At 36.6% G+C, this 22,505-nt stretch overlaps 1 protein-coding gene across 1 annotated transcript in view; it reads left to right on the plus strand.

Annotated features, from left to right (window-relative positions):
• LOC150104413 (peptidyl-prolyl cis-trans isomerase-like) overlaps nucleotides 1–16,169 on the plus strand; it is a 162,233-nt gene extending 146,064 nt beyond the window's left edge. Inside the window, exons 4-5 of the mRNA XM_090396478.1 lie at nucleotides 3,192–3,267; nucleotides 15,179–16,169. Of these exons, the coding sequence (XP_090252604.1) occupies nucleotides 3,192–3,267; nucleotides 15,179–15,311 (209 nt within the window). The 3' untranslated portion in view covers nucleotides 15,312–16,169. The remainder of the gene's footprint in view (nucleotides 1–3,191; nucleotides 3,268–15,178) is intronic.
• Nucleotides 16,170–22,505: the final 6,336 nt, after the last annotated feature.

Raw genomic sequence — 22,505 nt, forward strand, 5'->3', positions numbered from 1 at the left:
GGCTATTAGGTTTTTTAGTATACCATACTGTTGTGCTGGATGATGGTGTGTGAATGTTTGTTCATATATCTTCCACTATGTATAGTCCTTCTGCAAGTAGAAAAAGATAATCCTTTCTTTTAGTGTTGCATGGTGATCAACATTCATTTTAGAAATTATGGACTTTACAACCGTGTTATAAATTTAACTTTGTTGTGTTGTATATCTTACTTCTTCGTATTTTGTTGTGTCATCCTACCTTGCTAACTGTTCCATTTATGTTGGTTTGTTAGTCTTATCTTATCTCTTAAATTTCCGGTTTTTACTTGGTTAGTTGTTGAATGATGCTCATTTGAATATAAAAAAAAATTATATTATACTGTGCTACCCTATATTCAGATTAGTCTAAATAATATAGAGGAATCAATCATCAACTAAACTTATATTATCACTTTATCTTCAGGCTGAAGTTATTACTAGTATTTAAGGCTTCTGCAAAGGTCCAATTAATTTTATGAGCAATGAAAGAAAATCAGGCAAACACCCAAGTTTAACTCAACAAAGAAAAGATTTAATGTGGAAAAGTACATATACATTTAAGTATAACTATCTGAAAAAGGTTATCTAATTAAAATATTATAAGAATTCATATTCAGACATTAATATCTTCTCAATTAGGTTTGAGGATCTTGAGTAATGTTAACAATTGTTAATGCATAAAGCATTAGTATTTCTCTGACATATTTCTTTCTATCCAAGTGGATGAATCATATCATAAATATATCAGCTCAGTTTAAAGTATTCAGAATAATCACAATCCATAAATTATCAAACATTCATTTATCAGTTCTTTATGTTCAGTCAGTCAAGTTGAAAACAGTTCTTAAAAGTTCGACCTTCCAAATGTTACAATAATTAATCTTATGACAGGCTACACTATAATTTTTCTCAGTCAGCTAACACTCAATAGAACAACATGAGACTTATTATTTCGAGGGGAAAGTACTTTAATACATCTAACATCTGATCATTAATCGACATAACACCACAGCTAAGGTCAAAATATATCCGACGGAGTTAACATTTATAGCTTCACAGGTTACAGAAAGGACAACTCTTACCAGGTTACTGCTTCTACACATCGAATTCTTGTTTATATCCTGAGTAACATTATAAACAGTAAGCTAAAGAAACTATGATTTGATCACCGGTTATTCTACTGGCATGACTTCTAGTGGAAAAAAAAAAATTACAAATTAATTATTTAGAAACTACATCAAAGCTAAATTCTATTTAAGAAAAATAGAAGTTTTCTTAAATAGTATTTAGCTTTGATGTAGTTTCTAAATAATTAATTAATTTTTTTGTACTTTCACTAGAGGTCATGCCAGTAGAATAACTGGTGATCCAATCATTGTTTCTTTAGCTTACTGTGTGTAATGTAACTCAGCTTGTCCTTGTATATTTGTATAGTAAGATATACTCCAGATGATGATCTTAATATGAAGATTGAAACGTTGGGAAATTTAAAAGAGTGGGTTTGAATTCTGCTGTGGGCATGGATGTTTGTGATTGTCTGTGAAAGTACTGGTGGTGGTGGTAGATGATGAAGGTTGGTGGAGTAGTGAGACGAAGAGTTGTAGAGTAGATGCCCTCCCTCGATGAGTCTTTGGTCTCCCTGGAGGTGTGATAACACAGTTGTAAAGTCCATAATTTCTAAAAGAAAGAAAAAGATAAACCATTTAAGAAGACGTGTGTAGTGTATCTAGGAAGGGTAGACACTTATTTGATTCCTTTTTTCATTATAAAGTGGATTTTAAGATGTTGGCTGTTTGGGGAACAAGTACATTTGGCATCCTCATTATGGAAACTTGAGTCTAGTAGCAGACCATGCTTTGGACACCCTTTCACACAGGATTAGATAGAAAAAAGAACTACACAGAAAATCATTACAAGTCAGAAACTATATCTTAAAATGACTGTTTCCCTGATTTTTGGTACCCTGATACAGTCATACTTATTGAAGTTTTAAAGCTACTGCTGATTCCAAAAACAGTCTCTCTGACTTGTAATGATTTCTGCATAGCTCTTTTTTCCACCCAATCCTGTGTGAAAAGGTCTCTAAGGCACAGTTTGCTGGACAAGTTTCCATAACGACGGTGCCAAATGTATTTGTTTTCCCAAACAGCCAACATTCTAAAATCCATTTTATAATGAAAAAGGAATCAAATAAGTGTCTCCCATTCCTATATATATATATCCAACAACAGCATAGCTAATTAGAACTTTGGTTCTTTGTGTTGTTCATTACAAATTTAAACTTTTCCCACTATTACCTAATCGCTGTTTGCATATCCTGACAAACCTGTTTGTGCTCCGAAGATGTTGGGTTGAAAATCAAACAAGTAGGTGTTTGTGTTTTGTGTTGTGAATTAAACTATTATAATGGCCTGGTTAGCCGAGTGGTTAGCTTATCTGCTCTCCAGCCAAAAAGCTGTGGACATGGATATTTGTAATTGTCTGAAAATAGTACTAGTAGTGGTGGTCAGCAGTAGATGGCATTGGTGTAGATGATGAATGTAGTTGTGCTTGGTGGATTGGAGTGGTGGAGATGGAGAGCTGTAGGCGCACTCCCTCAATGAGTCTTTGGACTTCCTGGAGGTGTTATGTAATAATAATAATAATAAAAATTCAACAAGAACTGTTGAATTTTTATTATAAAGAAACAAGCCTTTCTACTTGTCTTTCTATCTTGAAATGTGTTTCCTCCTTGAAACAAAAACATAGTGGTAATCAATATCTAAGCATCCACACTGAGTTGCTCATTTTGATCACCTGTGGATCTTCTCTATTACCATTTCTTCATCAAGAACCCAGGTGAGAAAATTTGTACACAGTAGTACTAGTGTGGTCATAACAAAGTCTTATTAAAGAGGGATAGTGATTTTCTTATCATATTTGTCAGTGATTCTTAACATCTAAGTGATCTGTTGAGCTATTTTGTGCACTTTTGCAATTGGCCCTCTAAACTATGACTCTGCTATACCACTATTCTTTAAAGTTGTTCTTCCTTTAGCATTCTTTTTACATGGTATAAATGAGAAGAGATCATTTGCTGTTTTGTAATTAAATAATTTATAAACTAACTTTACTTTGCTTTAATTATGTGATTATCATTATTTTGACTTTACTGACTTACATAAATTCATTAGGTACTTTATCAATGGCTAATGCAGGACCAAACACAAATGGCTCTCAGTTCTTCATCACAACTGTAAAAACAAGTTGGTAAGTTTTTGTTACATATTAAGAATAAATGGATTTTTGAGATGATTGGTAATGATAAGCTTCAAATATGTGTAAATTTCCTTGTTAGATATTAGCACTGGTATTATATTGTGTAGATTTCCATTGTTAGAACCAAAGATTCAATAGTATATAAATAAACTGCTCTCACAGATTCCAGATCCTGTCTATAGCTTTGCAAATGGCAGTACACTCCATTCCTCCTTTTCGTTTAACAAACCTTGTAGTCCAATTGTAGAACCCTCAAGATCCACCATGACCAATGTCCTGAACTCCTATTTCCTAGCTGTTTGGATGAGGCAAGGGCAATGCTGTAGACTTTAATGCTACCAAAACTCCATCCTATCTGACCTCTCACAAAAAAGAACTTTCATCTCTTCTCCTAAGCTTCAATAATAACCTAATATCCAAATAATTAGATTTCTCTTCTTGGAATGACCTTCATCTCCAATCTTTCCTGCCACAAACACATCTCAAACCATAGGTTCTGCAGCTGCCAAAAAAGCTCAGTACTTTTCCCACTCAAAACACTACTTCACACTTTTATAGCTGCTAACTATATGCAAATTCCTGCTAGTGATGAGCAGTAGATGGGGTTGTGTGGAATATGGGATATTCCACACAACCCCAACAACATCAACCATGGAATATGGGATAGTGCACCAAAATCCTCTCAAAGATTGCTCAGTGCTATCAAAAAGAGGACAATCCAGTTAATTAATGATCCTCTCCTGTAGACTTTGTTTGTCTTATACCTGTTCTACAGATATCTGATTAAGTCACATATGGACTACCCTGCACAGATTTGGTTGCCTGGTTTTCAAAAGGATGAAGAGATATTGGAAAGGTTCCCAAAGTAATTGACTAATCTGGTTTCTGAAATGCTGAATATGAAGAAAGGTTTAGAAAATAGATTTGCAGAGTCTAGTGGATAGGGATATGATAGAGACATCAGTTGGCAAGAGGTTTTTATCAAATTAATGTTGAAGAGATTTTTATGGAATGGCTTCAGATGAGAGAGCAAGAGGTCATCTCTAGAAGCTGTATAAGGAGGATGTGAGAAGCAGATTTTTGCATGAAGAGTGGTGAATCATTGGAATGTGGTGACCCCAGAGAATGTGAATATATATATATATTATTACATGACACTTGATTTCAGGAGAGCACTGTACTCGACTCATCTCATCATCATCTCCTCTACTTAATTCTGCAACTGCCATCTACATACAACACCATCTACTGCTCATCACCAACAATAGTATTTTTTGTCTGTAAATTGCATGTGTTCTCATTCCAATTTGTCTGTATGTGGGATGAAAAACTCTGCTACCTCCATATGAGATCAGTTAATTCACCTTCAGTTGAAAAAGCTCATATAAAGATTCCTCTCAGCATGATGAGCATTGAACTCAGCTCTTTTCGATTCAAATGGTGCAACATCCCATTGTTGTTATTCCAAATGCACTATGGGGGAGGAGAGAGAGAGATCTCCTGTGATGAGTCACTCCATGGAGGTCTGAAGATAATTTTAACTGTTATTCTTCATCTTTATAGATGATATGAATTACATTATGAAAAAAAAAACAACTGAAATTAAACTCGATGTCAGAATTAGAGATATTAATCTCAGCCCTTTATTTTGTACAGCTAACACTCTGCATCTAAACAAATTCGAGTCTTCAGGACTAACTGAATAACTGCTGTAACACATTTGGTATAAACATAGTAATAAAAGATAAAAACTATGAAAATGAGCAAGAATATGGAAAACATGAACAATCTTGAAAACCTGAAGACCAAGTAAAATATTTTAGCTATTGGGGCATAATTTTGTAATTGAATAGAAAATTAAATTTTGAAAGAAATGAGAGAATCAGCTGAGCCAGTTGAATAAATAAATATATATAGAACATGGCTTAAAACAAGCTTAATGAATGTGAGAAGTTCAAATAGTTAATTGAAAACTAGAAACAACAAATGAGTTCTGAGGAAAATTTTTCTTTTGATATACGATTAGTTTTTGTGCAAGGAAAAAAAAAATCTAAGATTGATGACTTTGGAGTGCCTTAGAAATTCTAAGTGTAAGGTCTAAATGATAGAAGACAATGATGTGAAGACTGGAGACATGACACAACAGATTAATTTAGGAAGTTGTTTGCAGATGATGTGAAGCTAGGAAGGGTTATTAGTAATAGTGCAGATGTGGCAGCCCTGCAAAAAGATTTGAATAAACTGGAGAGATGGGCAAATGAATGGGGGTGTCAATTTAATGCAGCAAAATGTAAAGTCTTGAAGTTTGGGATACATCGATGGAAGGCAGCATACTCTGTTGGAGGAGCTGTACTGGAGGAAGTAGGGGAGACAAGAGATCTGGGAGTGATGGTTGATAGAAACCTGAAATTCAGGGAACATATTGGAAAAGGTGGTGAAGGTAACCCAGAGAATTGCTACAATACTGAGACGGATGCTGACCGGCAGAAATAAGAGTTATCACTCTATTCTCTAAGACCCTGATCAGACCACACTTGGGCTATTGTTCTCAGATTTGGTCCCCATGATTTGAAGGGAATAAACTAACTGTGGGAAGGGTACAGAAGTGGTTAACAAAAATGGTTTCAGGACTATACAATGTTGGTTATGAGGATCAGCTGAGGGAATGTGGACTGCAAAGTTTCGTAGATAATATGATTAAGACCTTTAAACTGTTGAGAGGTAATTACGGGGTTGACACTAGGGAGTTCTTTCACTTGGTGGAACAGGGGGAAGGAGCGAGGACAAGGGGCCATCCCTGGAAGTTACAAAAGGAAGCTGTGAACAGAGGGTGAGGATTGGTTTCTTTGCATGGAGGGTTGTTGAACCATGGAATGCATTGCCTGATAGTGGTGAGAGCATGAACAATCAATGAGTTCAAGAGTAGTATGATAGACTGTTTTCTAGGAAGGACCTCCCATGATGGGTCTTTTGACTCCATGAAGGCCTGAATCATAATAATAATAAAAAAAATGTTCATAGGAAATTAGTAATAACGTAAACTTAAATTATATAATATTACCATAGTATCGTCTATTTCACTTCCTCTTAACTTTGGTTTTTCATCCTGCCAAACATGCAAACTAGTTGACTTAATAGATTTAATATACTGGATTCAATAAGCCTTGAGTTTGATGAATTACACCTAAAGCAACTAAATGGATTAACAAGTGTTCACAGGTTCACAGGAATGCTGGAAGTAGAATAAGAGAAAAAAAAAAAAAAATTCTTAGGAGGTTCATTATGTGCCATGCAATGTGTTAGGAAAATTCCAGGAAGGAGACTTTTTTGTTTAGAGATTATGATAATTTCTGAAAGCAAGATTACAAAGTAAACTTACTTTTGCATTTGTTATAAGAAAAAAAATTAAACTTCTAGTTTTACTAAAATAGAAGGTGACAAGTATCAATTTTGTAGCAATGAATTATTTAGAGAACATTTAAAATTGTGAAGGAATATGGTTTGTCAAAAAAAAAAAAAAATGTAATGTACTTGTCATTAGCAAAAAAAGTGAATTTTCTAGATAACTGAAAATGAATGAGTAAGTGAAACAGCTGTCTGGTAAAGTTTAACACTCTCACTAACAGTGTGCAACCAGACAGAAGCCCTATATAAGAACAAAGTAAATTATGTAAGTTATTAAGCTGTTGCTGTTTCACTAAACATTTGGATGGTTGTTGTTTGGAATTAGTCAAAACAACTGAGGCTAAGCAGCCAATGTATTGTTTGTCAGCTTGTTAGTTTGGCTATTTTGCAGGATGAACTAATTTCTGGTAGGAAAAACCTGTCAGCTAACTCACAACTTCAGTTTTTGGAGCACAATTTACCTGGTATACAGCAAAATGCAATATAATCAAATGACCAGTGGAAACAATCCAAAATAATAATGAAAAAAATGGAGAACTAGTTATGTGTATGCCCAGTGGATGAATACATATATAAGCAGAGGTGTAGCTAGGGAGGAACGGAGGGAACAGTCTGCCCCGGGCTGCACTTTGAACCTTTAACTTTTGCAGTTAATTTTAAAATACAGTCTCAATAACTCATTTCCAAATATTGTAATACAACTGCGAATTTTCCTCACAATTGCTGTAAGTGTTGCTAGTTGTGAGAGGAGTTTTTCTAAATAAAATTGATTAAGAATTACCTACATTACTATGAAATAGACTTCACCAATGTCATCGATGATTTTGCTAACAGAAAAAAGCAAGAAAAATAACATTTTAGAATGTTGAAATTAAAGTTTTACTTCAAAAATAAACATAGTGTTTTAATTTATTTCCCTATACGTTATTTTGACTTCTTGTAGTATTTTTGGTGTGTATTGAGAGGGGCGGCAAAAGCTCTAGCTACACCACTGTATATAGGTAACTTATGGCTGAAGGTAGTCTTAAAATAAGACTCACATTTTGAGCTGTTTTGGAATTATGGCTATTAATTGTGTGTTCTTTTTTCAATTTTCCCATTTTGCTAGATGAAAGATCTGCACCTCTGTGTGAGACCTATAAAAAAAAAGTGACTTATGTTGACTCCCTGTTGATCTTAGTGTCCCTTACTTCTAATAAGCTAGATGCTCCCTTCTTCTATGAATCTAGAAACTTTAAACCAATAATATAAACATTTATGCAGCTCAGAAATCATTTTAGTACAACTCTGGTGTTGCAGTTTTTGTGTTTATTTTACAAATCTGTTGTGTTACTGCTCTCATTTATTTCCTTTTCCCCATTTGAAATACCTATATCAGCAATGAACTATTATGTAGTTAGCAGTCAACATGCTAACTTTATTAGAATGAAACAGATAAGTATAAGACATAATACTACCAATTAAAATGAAAAATATTACATAATTTATCACACAATTTTCAATCAGGTCTCACATCAGTACGCTGAATATCAAAAAAAAGGTGCAGAACTGTGTTGATAATGATCGTGAGACTTATTGTAGTTTAAGTGAATTCACTTTGGTTGTTTAAGTCTTAAATAAAACAAAGTAAGGTTGGATTATGCCAAACATGGTGTTAGAGTCAACATTTTACTTTAAAAGGAATCAATGATCTGTAAATTCATATAAAGTACCAGTCGCTTAGAATTGAAGGATATACAGAAAATGGTTTGGTGTAAGATAATGATGCAAGCTATCATCTATTATTCAATCTGTATAGTTCAACATTCTGAACGAAAATGTTATTAAACCTAATAAAGGTGAGTGAGTAGAAGGTATATGAGATATTAAATAAACTTGATGTTAATAAGGCAGTAGAACTAGATAATATTCATTGCATCTCTTCAAGGAATGCTCTAGGAAATTAATAGCACCCTTGGCACACCTGTTTAACATGAGTCTTGCAATAGAACAAACCTCAAAGAAGTGGAAAGTGGAAAAAATTGTTCTTCTTCAAAGAAGAGAGAGAGATAAGTGAGGCCACAAATCATAGTCCAATTTGTATCTTCAGTTGTTAAGACATTAGCAAGGTTAGTGAGGATTAGGGTTCAAAATTGGGTTGGTGACAGCAGTATTCCCTATGATGGTCAGCATGGTGCTCGTTAGGGGAAGTCACGCTTCATAACCTGCTAACTAAATTGAAGCAGATGGGATTGAATAAGAGACTAATGAGTTGTCGAGATGATTGACTGTCAAATAGGTATATCTTAGTAGGTTGTGTATGGAGAGTGGTATTCCAAAAGAGGATGGTCACTAGAAGAACGCCATAGAGGTTTGTTTAAGGGCCATTATTGTTTAACTTGTATGTTAATGATATTGTGACAGGCTTAACTGGAGATATGCAGTTGTTTGCTGATGATGCAAAGTTGGGAAGAACTGTGAGGAGAAGAGTAGATGACCTTGTGAGTGGAGTGGAACTGTCAGTTTGCTATCACGAAATGAGGATAGATTGAGAGTATGTGGATTACAGACTCTGGTTAACAGAAGAAAGAGGGGGTGATGTGATAGACTTTTGAATGTGTGTTATAGGATATCATTTGATGAAATTTTTCGTTATATGGAAGGTGGGGAGAGAACACGGGGGCATCCATGGAAGTTTTATTATTATTATTCAGGCCTCCATGGAGTCAAAAGACTCATCGTGGGAGGTCCTTCCTAAGAACATAAAGTCTGTCAAGACTCATCGATGGGAGGTCCTCCCTAAGAAACATAGTCTGTCATACCACTCCTTAAACTCATTGACCGTTCTCGCTCTCACCACTCCATCAGGCAATGCATTCCATGGTTCAACCACCCTCCACGCAAAGAAACCACTCCTCACCCTCTTGCTCACAGTTTCCTTTCGTAACTTCCAGGGATGGCCTCTTGTCATCACTCCTTCCCGCTGTTCAACCAAGCAAAAGAAATCCCCAGTGTCAACCCTCTAACCACCGTTCAACAGTTTAAAAGTCTCAATCATATCACCTCTCCTTCTTCTATCCACCAAACTCTGCAGTCCACATTCCCTCAGCCAATCCTTATAACCAAAATTGTACAGTCCTGAAACCATCTTTGTCATCCGTCTTTGTATCCTTTCCACAGTTAATTTATCCCCTTCAAATCCTGGGGACCAAATCTGAGAACAATAGTCCAAGTGTGGTCTGATAAGAGACTTATACAACGGAATGATAACCCTCTTATCTCTGCAGATCAGTGTCCTTCTCATAATTGCAGCAATCCTCTGTGTTACCTTCACCACCTTTGCAATATGTCCCCTAAATTTCAGGTTTTTATCGATCATCAACCCCAGATCTCTTGTCTCCCCCTACTTCCTCCAGTATAACTCCTCCCATAGAGTATGCAGCATCCCATTGATGTTTCCCAAACCTCAAGACCTTACATTTTGCTGCATTAAACTTATACCCCCATTCACTTGCCCATCTATCTAGCTTATTCAAATCCTCTTGCAGGGCTATCACATCTGCACTATTACTAATAATCCTTCCCAGCTTCACATCATCCGCAAACAACTGAATATCCCCTTGCAATCCACTGGCAATGTCATTGATATAAAGGTTAAACAATATAGGTCCTAGTACCGAGCCCTGTGGGACCCCACTCGTACCCCTCTGCCTCCTTGAAACTGCTCCACCATACACAACTCTCTGATACCTATCAGACATCCAATCCTGAATCCAGTTGACCAATCTGACATCCAGACCCATATGCTGCAACTTAAATATCAACTTATCATGTGGCACCGTGTCAAATGCCTTTGCTAAGTCTAAGAAAATTGCAGTATATGCCTTTCCCTCATCTAATGTTCTTGTAACTTTATTATTAAAGGCTAGCATATTGCTAAAACAAGAGCACCCTTTCACAAATCCATGTTGACTCTCACAGATAACATTACCCTCATCTGCCCAATGCTCTATACAGTCCCTCACTACTTTCTCCAAGATACAACTACTGATGACACACAGACTGGCCTATAATTAGGCATTCCAGTCTGTTACCACCCTTATGCAATCGCACTATCTTACCTTCCTTCCATTCCCTGGGCATCTTTCCCACAGCCAGAATTTCATTGAAAAGCCAGGTTAAAGGTACTGTCAGTTCCTTAGCACATTCTCTCAAAATTCGTGGTGAAATACCATCCAGTCCCAAAGCTTTACTTACATCCAGAGTACTCAGTATCTGAAACACACTCTCCTCCTGTACCTCTAAACCTCGAACCTGCCCTATCCCTCTAGCATTAAAACTGACATCTCTAAGATGAAATACTCCAATAAAGTGTTCATTGAACAATTCCACTATGTCCTCTGCATCAGTCATTCTATTCCCATTTTTATTCCACAATATCATTCTTCCACAGTCATTTCTCCTCTTACTGGCCACATATCTAAAAAATTCCCTAGGATTTTCTTTGGATCTTAGGGCCAATCTCCTCTCATATTCCAGTTTCGCTTTCCTTACCACACTAGTCACTCTTCTGGCCAGTGTCTTATATTCTTCGTGCATCTTCTCTTCGCCTTTCTCCTTATATCTCTTCCATAGCCTCTTTTTTGCATGCAATTTCTATTTAATATTGTTTGTCATCCACTTTACTCCAAATTGTGTCCTCTTCTTCACTCTTGGTATACAACTTACCATTGCTGCTAACAAATATTCTCTCATAATTTCCCATGCACTAATGATATCCCGGCCTTCCAATTCCTCCCTCCATGAAACTTCCCGAAGTTGACGTCTAAGATTATTATAATCACCTGCTTTATAATTCCACATAAGTTCCCATCTCTTTGATACTCCTCCATGTCTATTCATTTTCCAAGTCAAAACCATATGGTCACTCTCTCCAACTGGTGAGAGAGATGTCATCTCAGCTATTATCAACTCTTCTGATGCTATAACCAAATCCAAAACTCTTGAACCTCTTGTTCCCTCTGTTACATGTTGCCTAAGACATTTGTCCCTCAAGAATTCTAGAAATTCCATTCCCCTATTGCTACATGCATCTTCCTCTCTCCAATTTATACTACTGTAGTTAAAATCTCCCATAACAATCATTCTTCTTGCACTTGCCAAACTTAACTGTCTAAACATCTCCTGGGTCTGTAGCAACACCCCACTAAATATCCTGTCTTGACTACCTCTACCTCACACTGTATGCTCTCAAAATCATTTGTCTCACTTCCTTCCAAAGCCTCCACTCTTAGAGGACATAGGTCATCATTTATCATAAGCAGCACCTCACCACGCTTTCCCCTCCTATCCTGATGAAAAATGCTGTACGCAGCGACTTCTATTCCTGTTATTATATCCCCTTCTGTCAACCACATCTCAGTGATCCCAATAACTTTTGGCCATTGCTATCTGTGCCACCAATTCCTCTCCCTTATTCTGGATGCTCCTGGCATTAGTATAAGTTTGTTAACAGTCAAGAAATGGATAAGAGCTAAGTTTTTCTCCCAGAGAGAAGTGAGTGAATGGAATAGTTTGCCTTTAGGGATAGTGAGTGGGCATGTAGTGTGAATGAATTTAGGGGAAGGTATGACAACTGGTTTGGGTGATTTATAGTATCCCTCGATAAGTCCTTGACTTCTTGCAGGTTTTAGATAATGATAATAATAATAAAATGCAAGGCACAAAATACAAAAAAAAAAGTTAAAAATACCCCCCCCCCCACAAACAACCCATGAACATTAATTCTTACAAAAAAAAAAAATAGATTCTGCATTCATTTCAACGTCTGTGGCCTAAACAGCAACATAAACAATGTATACCACCACCTACAGTCGCATACACCAGAATTACTATTCCTTTCAAAACCTTAACTGCCAACGTCAACAACCACTGTCCAAACTACACATTACAATTCTTCCTGACACAAGGGCAGCATTTGTACATACCATGCCAGAGATTGCAAAACCTTAAATCCCTACTGTTTGTTCTGCTTTGGCTCAGAATTTTCCTAACAAATCAACTGGCCCTTTTCATGTGATCTATCACTCTCCAAACAACATTAACCACTACAACCTCTTCAACTCTCTCTCTCAAGCTCAGTCATTCTTCTTGGGGACTTCAACTTCCAACTCATATTGGCTTCTCTTCTCCAGTTTCACTGATCAAGCAGGCAGGGATGCCATCAGCAATGACTCATCAGAGATCATCAGTCTCCCTACCAAAATACCTAACAGTCCCCTCCAATTTGCCAACACTTAACCTCTTCCTGACAAGCTCCCCCATCCAAGTATACTGTAGATGTCAAGTCTCCTCTTGGTAACTCAGATCACAACCTCATACAAGTCTTTTACTAGAGAACAACCTTCACCCACCAGTTCTCAGTCTTGTGTCCTTTAGCACTATAAGGGCATCAAATGGAATGACCTCTGACTTCTCTTCCTGCTTCCCATGGTCCAACTATTATTTCAGGTCTTGTGATCCAAACACTTGCTCAGACCGAATAACAGAACTTAATTCCACTATCCAAGCCTTGGTTCTCAAAAAAGTGTGCCAATGCAGTAAAAGAAAAAAACCTCTGCATACCATGAATGGCTGAAGACCAACCCTCCAGCTGCTTATTCTGCCTGTACTACAGTTCACAACAGCTGTAAAAGAATCATCACCACCAAATCCAAATCAAACTTTGAAAGGGCCAAATGCTGCAAACTCACCTCCTGCCCAAATGGCAGTCGCTCCTTCTGGTCTCTTACCTAGGCCATTGGATGCAACTTTTTTCCACCCAGGTTTCCTCCTTGCATTGATGACATGGGCAAAGTTCTTTCCACTCCACCAAGATCTATTCTTGGAGTGGAGAGAAAGAAATCCAAAGAATCCTTAATAACTGGAACACAAATAAGGCATCTTGTCCTCATCGTATCCCATCTATTGTGTTAAAAAAAAAAAAAATCATTCCCTAGCACTAACACCTATCCTGTATTGCCTCTTCAGTTTATCCTGTTCAACTGGCATCCATCCTACAATATAGAAACAAGCCTATATCCAGCCTATCCCAAAGAAAGATGATAAAAGTCAACCAAACAAGCTACCGTCCAGTTGCTCTCACACTTCTGTTCTCTCTAAAAAATATGGAGGTCAACAACTAAACTCTTGAACCAATGAGAGACCTACCAAATCAGTAACCAGCAGTATGGATTCTACCAGTCACGATCTAACAGCTGATCTTACTTTCTCCACCCACCTCTGGATTCTAGCCATGGAAAAATTTTAAGAAACTCACATGGTTGCCCTCGATATTTCAAAGGCATTTGATCAGGTTTGGCACAGGGACCTACTCAACAAACTGCCATCCTGTGGTCTGCTTTCCACACTAACTGGATCACCAACTTTATTACTGGTTGCTCGCTACATATCATGGTGGACAGATTTCCTCATTAGTTCAGGAGTACCCCAGGGTTCTGTTATTCCACCCACTCTCTTCCTCTTGTATATAAATGACCTGCTCTCACAGACTTTCAATTTTATCCATAGCTTTGCTGATGGCAGCACACTACATTCCTCCTTTTCATTTGACAAAACCTTGTGGTACTCAAATAGAATCCTCAAGATCCACCACGTCCAGTGGCCTGAACTCTGATCTCCTAGCTATAATCCCAATGGGGCAAAGACAACCTTGTAGACTTTGATGCCACCAAAACTCAGTCCTGTCTGATCTCTCAGAAGAAAGAAGTCACATCCGTCCTCCTTACCTTCAGTAATACTGAGATATCCGAACACAATCAGATTTCCCTTCTTGGACTGATCTACATCACCAATCTTTCCTGGCACAAATACATTTCAACTATCGCTTTACAGCTGCTAACTCTATACAAATCGGTCCAACCATGGAGTATTGCTCCCATATTGTGGCGATGCACCAAAATCCTCTCTAGGAGTGCTCAATTCTCTCCAGAAGAGGATAATCTGGCTAATTTATGATCCCTCTCTCACACACATCCACTTCAATCCTTTTCTCATAGATGTTCAAGTTCTGCCTTGGGCCTCTTCTATAGATACTTTCTATTATTTCTCTTCTACTTTCCTCCAAAACAATGCTAATCAACACCCTTTTATGGTTCATCCTGAAACTCACCAAACCAACTTCACTGCCTCCTCTTTCATTCCATCTACTTCTTTTTTTTAGAACAGTCTCCCCCACTCTGCCTTCCCTAAAGAATACAACCTTCACCTATTCACATTTTGTTTGAACAGATTCCTCTCTTCCTTTCCCCTTGTCCACACATATTGCACTAATATGCTATATATCTTGTGACCTTGGGTGTATGGATGATATAATTATATATATGGTTATACTACTAGGTGTCAGCTATCCAAGTGTTATATTCTGCTAGTGGTAGGTAATTTTTGAATAAGAAAGTTTTATGAGATCAGATTTTGCATCATACATAAAATCATACTTTTTTTTTTTTTGCTTGTTCAGGTTGGATGGTAAGCACGTTGTATTTGGTGAAGTTGTTGAAGGATTGGATGTTGTAAGAGAAATAGAAAAATTTGGCACCCAGAATGGAAAAACAACCAAGAAGATTGTTGTTGCTGAGAGTGGTCAGCTTTGAACCAATAGGTTCAAAGGGGGGGAAAAATAACTTTTTTTTTTTTTTAAGTCTTACTCACTTCAGTGATTTTACACCAGTATATTGGCAATCTTTTCAGCATTATTATTTATAGATACCATGTTTAGAAATTAGTTATTTCATACCTGTCTTCATGAGCAGTTATAACTTTCATAATCCTCTGTCTAGTTGTATATTAAAAATGTTTGAACAACCTCTCTCTCTCTCACCCCCACCTCTATATGTATGTATATGCACTTTGTAAAAAAAAAAAAAAAGTATGTATATCTCACAACAAAGTTATGTAGATTTATGCATTTAAAAAATCACTTTTTATGTATACTGATTTATGGATTTTATTACTTGTTATTAAAATATTAAGCTATTTCAGATTACAGAATTGTTGTAATATATTCATATGTTTAAGCATTTGTTTTCAAATCACAGCTTAAAAGCACTTTTAATAGTTTTTTTTTTTAACAAAAAAATAAAATAAAATAAAAATACTTTCCTTTTAGAAGTTGGTTTAAAAACTGCATTTTTCACACTATTGTTCTTAGTAATACAATTTAGTGGCAAATAGCATAGTGTTTTTGGATTGTGGTATCTATTCTGTAACTACTCTGCAGAACATAAATGGGTTCATACCCACCCTATGTATGATTGATTTAATTTATTGAAGGAAACAGATAGAATTCAAAATTTTTCTGAAACAAGCATCTAACTTATGGCTGATGTCTAAACAGTAGCATTTCTACCATCCTTGAATCATAGAAGCTGTTATTTATGTGAACTGCTCAGTCATAGCAACAGTTTTGAATGTGATATATACTAGACTAAATAAAATGATTTCTTTGTGAAGATTTTACTGAAGTTGTTGATATGTAAGATAAAATAATTTGTTAGTCATTTTTTTTTATTAGCGTTATAAATGTTGTTTCAAAATTACTTTAATGATCTACTTAGCAGCTCTATGGACAATAAAATTGATTTTTTTTTTTTAAATTCAGTTTCCTAGTTTATCTCTTGCAATATGTCTGAATAATCTAAGAATGTTTGTGAACTAATCTTTTAAGTGCTGATTGAAATTGCCTTCTTTATTTTTTGCACTTAATATGCAAATATTGTTTAGTTAAATTTGGATACATCAAAATACAAACTCCTTTTGATTATTCATTTTGCTCTGTTAATCATGAGAATCAGATTGTTCAAGTTCTTGTTTTTTACTCACTGGAAGCAGTAACCCCTGAATAATTAACAAGTGTTATTTCATATTACTGTTGAATTAAATATGATCACAGATTTTTCTTGTTATTTTTAAAAAAATGGATAAAATTATTTACAATAACAAACATTTACCAGTCAGCATTTCTGACATAAGGTGGATTTATTATAAACTACATATTCTATCCTAAGTTGATGATAAATAACAGAAGCTTATAATAAAAATGACTATGTCAGAAACTTAACTGTTCTTTGAAGTAAAAAAAAAAAAAAAAATTAACCAAATATAGTCATCATCATCAAATTCCTGACATGTATCCTCAAGGGATGTAGAGGATATGATAGTACTACATGAAAAACATCATTACTAACTTCCTATTTCTCCAAATCAATCTCACCTGTCAAGACGCTAACATCATCAGATCTTATATTTCTGTCTTCTAAGGCACTTTTTACTATATCAATCCACCTACATCTTCCTCTGGGTCTTTTCCTGCCAACCTGGCAGAGAACACTTGTTTTGCTATTAATTAAAGATGCCAAGAAATTATATTCTTGATTTAATTCTTTATCCAAGTGTAAGCAAACAACTAGCCCTCCTTTCTATATTTGCTTATCTTAGGACAGTTAAATGATAACTTTTACTTTTCTGTGTGGAAGTAATCTCAGCGAGAAACACTGCTGCCACTTCATTATCGTTTTCAAAATTCTCGCCAATTAAAACCGCCGTTCATCACGCGCAGATTTGGTGTTCTACTGAACCTGAATTTCTACACATTGAATCCATTTTCCTCTCAAACAGTTGCAATTCGGTAAAGAAACTTGAGTTTCCCTACCTGCCGTTTCGCACGTTTTGTGCTGTTGGCAAACGAGTAGATTTGTGAAGATTAACAGCATTGCAATCTTACGGAGCGTACTTTCCATAAACATACAAAACCGATCGGTTGGGATTTTGGACCATTCTTCCAGGTGGCATGTGATGAGGTCGTGGACTGCTGTGAGGCAGACATCCCTTGACCTCAACCAACGCTCCAGTTAATACCACAGATGTTCAATTGGGTTCAGATCAGGGTTCAGTGAAGTGTGGTGATATTCGCACCAGCAAACCACGCAGTTACAGTAGCATCTATATGACACATTGCATCATCTTGCTGAAAGAGACAACGATCAGTTCGGTAGAAACGCCAGAAAGTCAGAAGCACTGCATTGCCCAGAATGTTCAGAGTTCAATTTTCATGGCACCAAAAACAGGAAGATACCGTCACAGCACCTCCTTCAAATTTCATAGTTGGTTTTACTCACTCTAGTAAGATGTTCACCGGCCATCTGCCCCCACCAACACCCATCCATCTGCTCGTTCGAGTGTGTAGGGTGATTTGTCACTTCAAAACACGCCTTTTCAAGCTTTCACGTCACAAGTTCTTTGCGCCACAGAAGACGATGCTGCGTGTTGGTTCGGTAATGTGGGTCTTGCATAGTGCGGCCTTACCTTAAAAATCCCTGTTGTGAGCCTCAGTCCTGAATGATTTTGTGCAGATTCGTGTTCCCATGAATGCCAGGAACTTGGCCTTCAACTTGTCAGCCGAGGAATGGCGGTTTTTACATATTATCGTTCATCCTACAGTTACGTTCGATGTGTTGTGAGTCATTCACTGCGAGTAACACATGCAGATTATTCCCTGCGCTTCCATCTGAGTATGGCATCACTGATTGCTGACCTGGGATGGCCTAATTTGTCAACAATTCACTGAACAGTTAGGCCTGCAACATGGCATCAAATCAGCAACGCCTCTTTCAAACTCTGTCAGTTCTCTTCTCGCAAACATTTCACAGTTGCACTGATTTGGGGGCGTCGTATTCATTCAATTTATAATGGCTACAAACACTAACTCGTTACATGGTGCCATGCACCTTGCCCATGAGGTGTCCATTGACTTCTTTCCAATCAGTGTAAAGCATTGCAATAACAGAATTAAAGATGCGGTAGACAGTATTTAGACAAAATTAATTTAGTATAACTGACAGTACTTGTAGCTTGTGCAGCATTAATTTTGTTATCATAGTTTGAAGAACTCTTGAAATATTCTTTCTGGATTGCATACACGCGACCAACGAATTCGAAATCTATTTCCGGAATTCAATTATAATTTAAAAAAATGTATTTATATTTCAAAATTAGGGAATAAAGATTTATTTAATTTAAAAAGTATTCAAAATTAAAAGAATTGAAACACCTTTGTAAATAGTTGTTTAATTTTAAACAACTATTAAATACAAAATTTAAAGCTAATAATTCCCAGAATATAATTGCATAAAGGTTTTTTTTTTTTCCTACGAATACCCATTTCTATACGGGTTTTGACAATTTTATCCTTTCAAGATGCAAATAAAGGAAGACAGAAATATTCAAGTCAATTCCCAAATAATCATTCAAGCTCAAATTAAATGTACATCAGTAGCTTCGATCTGTACGAGTACGATGACCTTCTGTTGGAAAGACGTGTCGGGATTTAGGCCGAAGGAGACAAAAAAAAGTTCCAGAATGATTTTCATTCTGGAACTTTTTTTTTTTCACCACATCAAAGAAACAGGCAAATGCACTTTACTCAGTTCATGTTAAATTGTACGCTGGAATCGAAGTTTTCATCTTTGAACTGTTGTAAACATTGGTATTTTAAAAGGCAATGAGTGCTGTGCATAACATCGTGAGCTTTTAAACAGCAATTTTGATAGAAAAAAAAAAAATCAAAAAAAGTAATTTTGATAGAAAACACAGGTTTTTAATTAAAAATTGTAATTTCTTATTGATTCATAAAGTATACAGTATAGGGTTATGCATGGAATAGCATATCGGGTAAATGGCCTCCACGGCTTTGCTGGCACATACGCACTTTTTTGTCGAAATTTTCCATGACCGTTTTGCATAAATGTGGCTGAATTTCGTTGATACAGCGTTCAATTTCCTCTTTCAAGGCGTGGGTGGTCGTGGGCTTGTCGGCATAAATCTTAGACTTCAAAAAACCCCAAAGAAAAAAAGTCCAACAGCGTTAAGTCACATGATCTGGGCGGCCAATTCTGATCACCAAAACCGGAAATTACACGACCAGGAAATGATTCATGCAGTAATTGAATTATTTCTCCGGCTGTATGGCATGTGGCACCGTCTTGTTGAAACCACATGTCGTCCACATCCATATCTTGCAATTTAGGCACAAAAAATTGGATTATCATGTCGCGATAGCGAGCACCATTAACTGTTATTGTCTTACCAGCTGCATTTTCGAAGAAGAATGGACCGATGATGCCTCCAGCCCAAAATCCGCACCAAACAGTGACACGTTGTGGATGCATTTGTTTCTCAACAATCACTCGTGGATTTTCTGAACCCCAAATGCGACAATTTTGTCGAGAGTGTATAAGATCACTAATTGATCCAGTTTCCTTTAATTTTTTAATTAATCTTTTCACAGTTGATGAAGTTAAATCACTATTCCGACCATATTTTGTACGAAAATTGCTTACTGTAGCTGCCAAACGTTCATTATTTTTAAAATATTGCTCAACAATGAAAATGCGTTTTTTTTTCGAATAGCACGTACCTGTGTGTGCTGTGCATAACGTCTTTTTCACTTGGTTTGTCCATTTTTTGGTAAATCCAATACAAAACATTCGAAGTAAATAACCATCAGTAGTCCTTGCATCAACATTTGCTTCAATTTTTTTACCGCACAAATGGCGCTAAATTTAAATCGTGCGTGAATTTTGGGACACCCTGTATATCCAAATTGGAGAAGTGGATCTTAGGACGTTCCGCGTACTGAGATCCACTTCTCCAATTAATCGGGAAATGCAAACCAATTTAAAAAAGTCTTTTCGCTGTTAACATCAAGCGCGTTATGCCTTTTTTTTTTTTTTTTGTGGGGAAGGGGTCACTCACTGACCATAGATTCCCAGATCAAAATCACCACCACGATGGAGGTTAAATGCAAGAGACGCATGCTTCCTCTATTTCTTTTTTTTTTTTTTTTTTTCTTAACCAGCCTGGTTGACCGAGTAGTCAGCGTACCCGCTCTCCAACCGTCAGATCGTGGTTGGAGAGCGGGTACGAATCCCGCCGTGGGCATGGATGTTTGTCTTCAGGTGGAAGATGAATTTCACTGGAGGCCTGAAATGGCTAAAAACAGTTCCATGTTTGGTCTCCAGAATAGCGTTTGTGGACCTTATTAAAATAAAAAAAATGACAAAATGGGGAAAAATCCTTAGCCTACCCACGGTACGAATGTGCTAGTGTTTAGTTAAATTTAGTAATAACATTTCGTATATGTGGTAACCACATAAAAAATATACATATATTACGGTTAGAAATTGTGCTTCTACGTGTATGTATATAATCGCATATGAACGGAAATTGGATGTAAAATTATAATTTTCGAATTTTATACTCCTGTTCATATTAGGTCGAATCAAATATATGTTTATGGATTGATTTACTCGGTTTGAGTAAATGTTATTTAGTATTTAATGACTAGAACACCGAGAATTAACTGGTTTCGTCTTTCAAAGACTTCTTCAGGTGCAAAAGACAGAAATAACCAGCAAGATAACCGTATACAAGAACTGGTTCTGAACAGTACAAGAAGCGTTAGCAAATAACTGTTAAAGTTCAAGCCTTGATGAGTTTAAAAAAAACAAACAAAAAAACTATTATTATTACTATTACTAGTATCATTAGGCATACGCGTGCGTTTAAGATCTCGAGCACGCCAATATTGGATGGCAGAAACAGTGACAATCTGTAACTGGTTACTGTTGATATGTACAGGGTTAAGGAGTATTTTCTATTATTTTCGTTTCTATTTCGTCGTAACAACGATGAATATTATTTGACTTTTCCCAGAGAACTGGATGTGGAAGCCCCTCCTCGTTGGAATTTGCGGAAAACAGGACATGGCTAGATAAAGTACTGGTAACGTATCCTCTTGTAATTTATGTCTCTTTGATGTTCCTCGATGCGAAATTAGAAGTAAGAGAGAATTCTTTTTAAAACTCATCACGGCTTGAACTTAACAGTTATTTGCTTTTTTTGTACTGTTCAGAACCAGTTCTTCCTGTACGGTTCTGATCTTGCTGGTTATTTCTCTGTTTTTTGCACCTGAAGAAGTCTGTGAAGACGAAACCAGTCGTGCGAATAAAATCTGCTTTCAATTTTTAATTCTCGGTGTTCTAGTCAATAAATACTAAACAGCACACACATTTGATTATAGCTTTATTCATATAACTTTGACATATATTAGCATTATTAGCATGGATATAACTTTACACACACGTACGTGTGTGTGTGTGCACTACTTGGAAAGAAGTCAACGGACTCCACAGTGATGTGGAACCTCCTTTCCCGCCAGTGACTAAAGCAATACTATGGGGCGCATATCCACAAGCGCACGAAAGCGATCAACGGGAATTTTCGACCATTCTTCCTGTAGATGTGTAAACAGATACTGGACTGTTGTGGGGCAGACGCCCCTTGACCTCACACAACCCTCCAGTTCATCCCACTGATGTTCAATATGAGTATTTTTTTATGTTCCGCTAAATATATATGGGGGTGGGGTGGGAAAAAAATAAACTTATTTGCATTTGATTTGAAAGCCTGAATTAAATTATATTCTTATCAATCACACCAGACGAGAGTAGCAGGGATGAAGGAGCAGGAAAGAATCTTGTTCTCTGAGTGTTATGAAGGGTTGTTGGGCGGCAGCCGCACGTCTTCACACGGACTTCGTACTGAGCGGGGAAATTACCGGTGCTATCAGATGAACATTTGCAATAGAAATATTTGTAGACTACGCATACTGAAAAAACCCTGTGGAAGGAATGAGTCGCTAAAACGTGTTATAAATGAATCTAATTATCTTCTGTATTAAGTCGAACTAGCTCTTTTTGGGGGGGGGTCTCACTCGAAATATGAGAGCA

This window comes from Typopeltis vanoorti, chromosome 8, assembly GCF_054136105.1.
Source record: "Typopeltis vanoorti isolate ZY-2024b chromosome 8, IOZ_Tvanoo_1.0, whole genome shotgun sequence".
Taxonomy (NCBI): domain Eukaryota; kingdom Metazoa; phylum Arthropoda; class Arachnida; order Uropygi; family Thelyphonidae; genus Typopeltis; species Typopeltis vanoorti.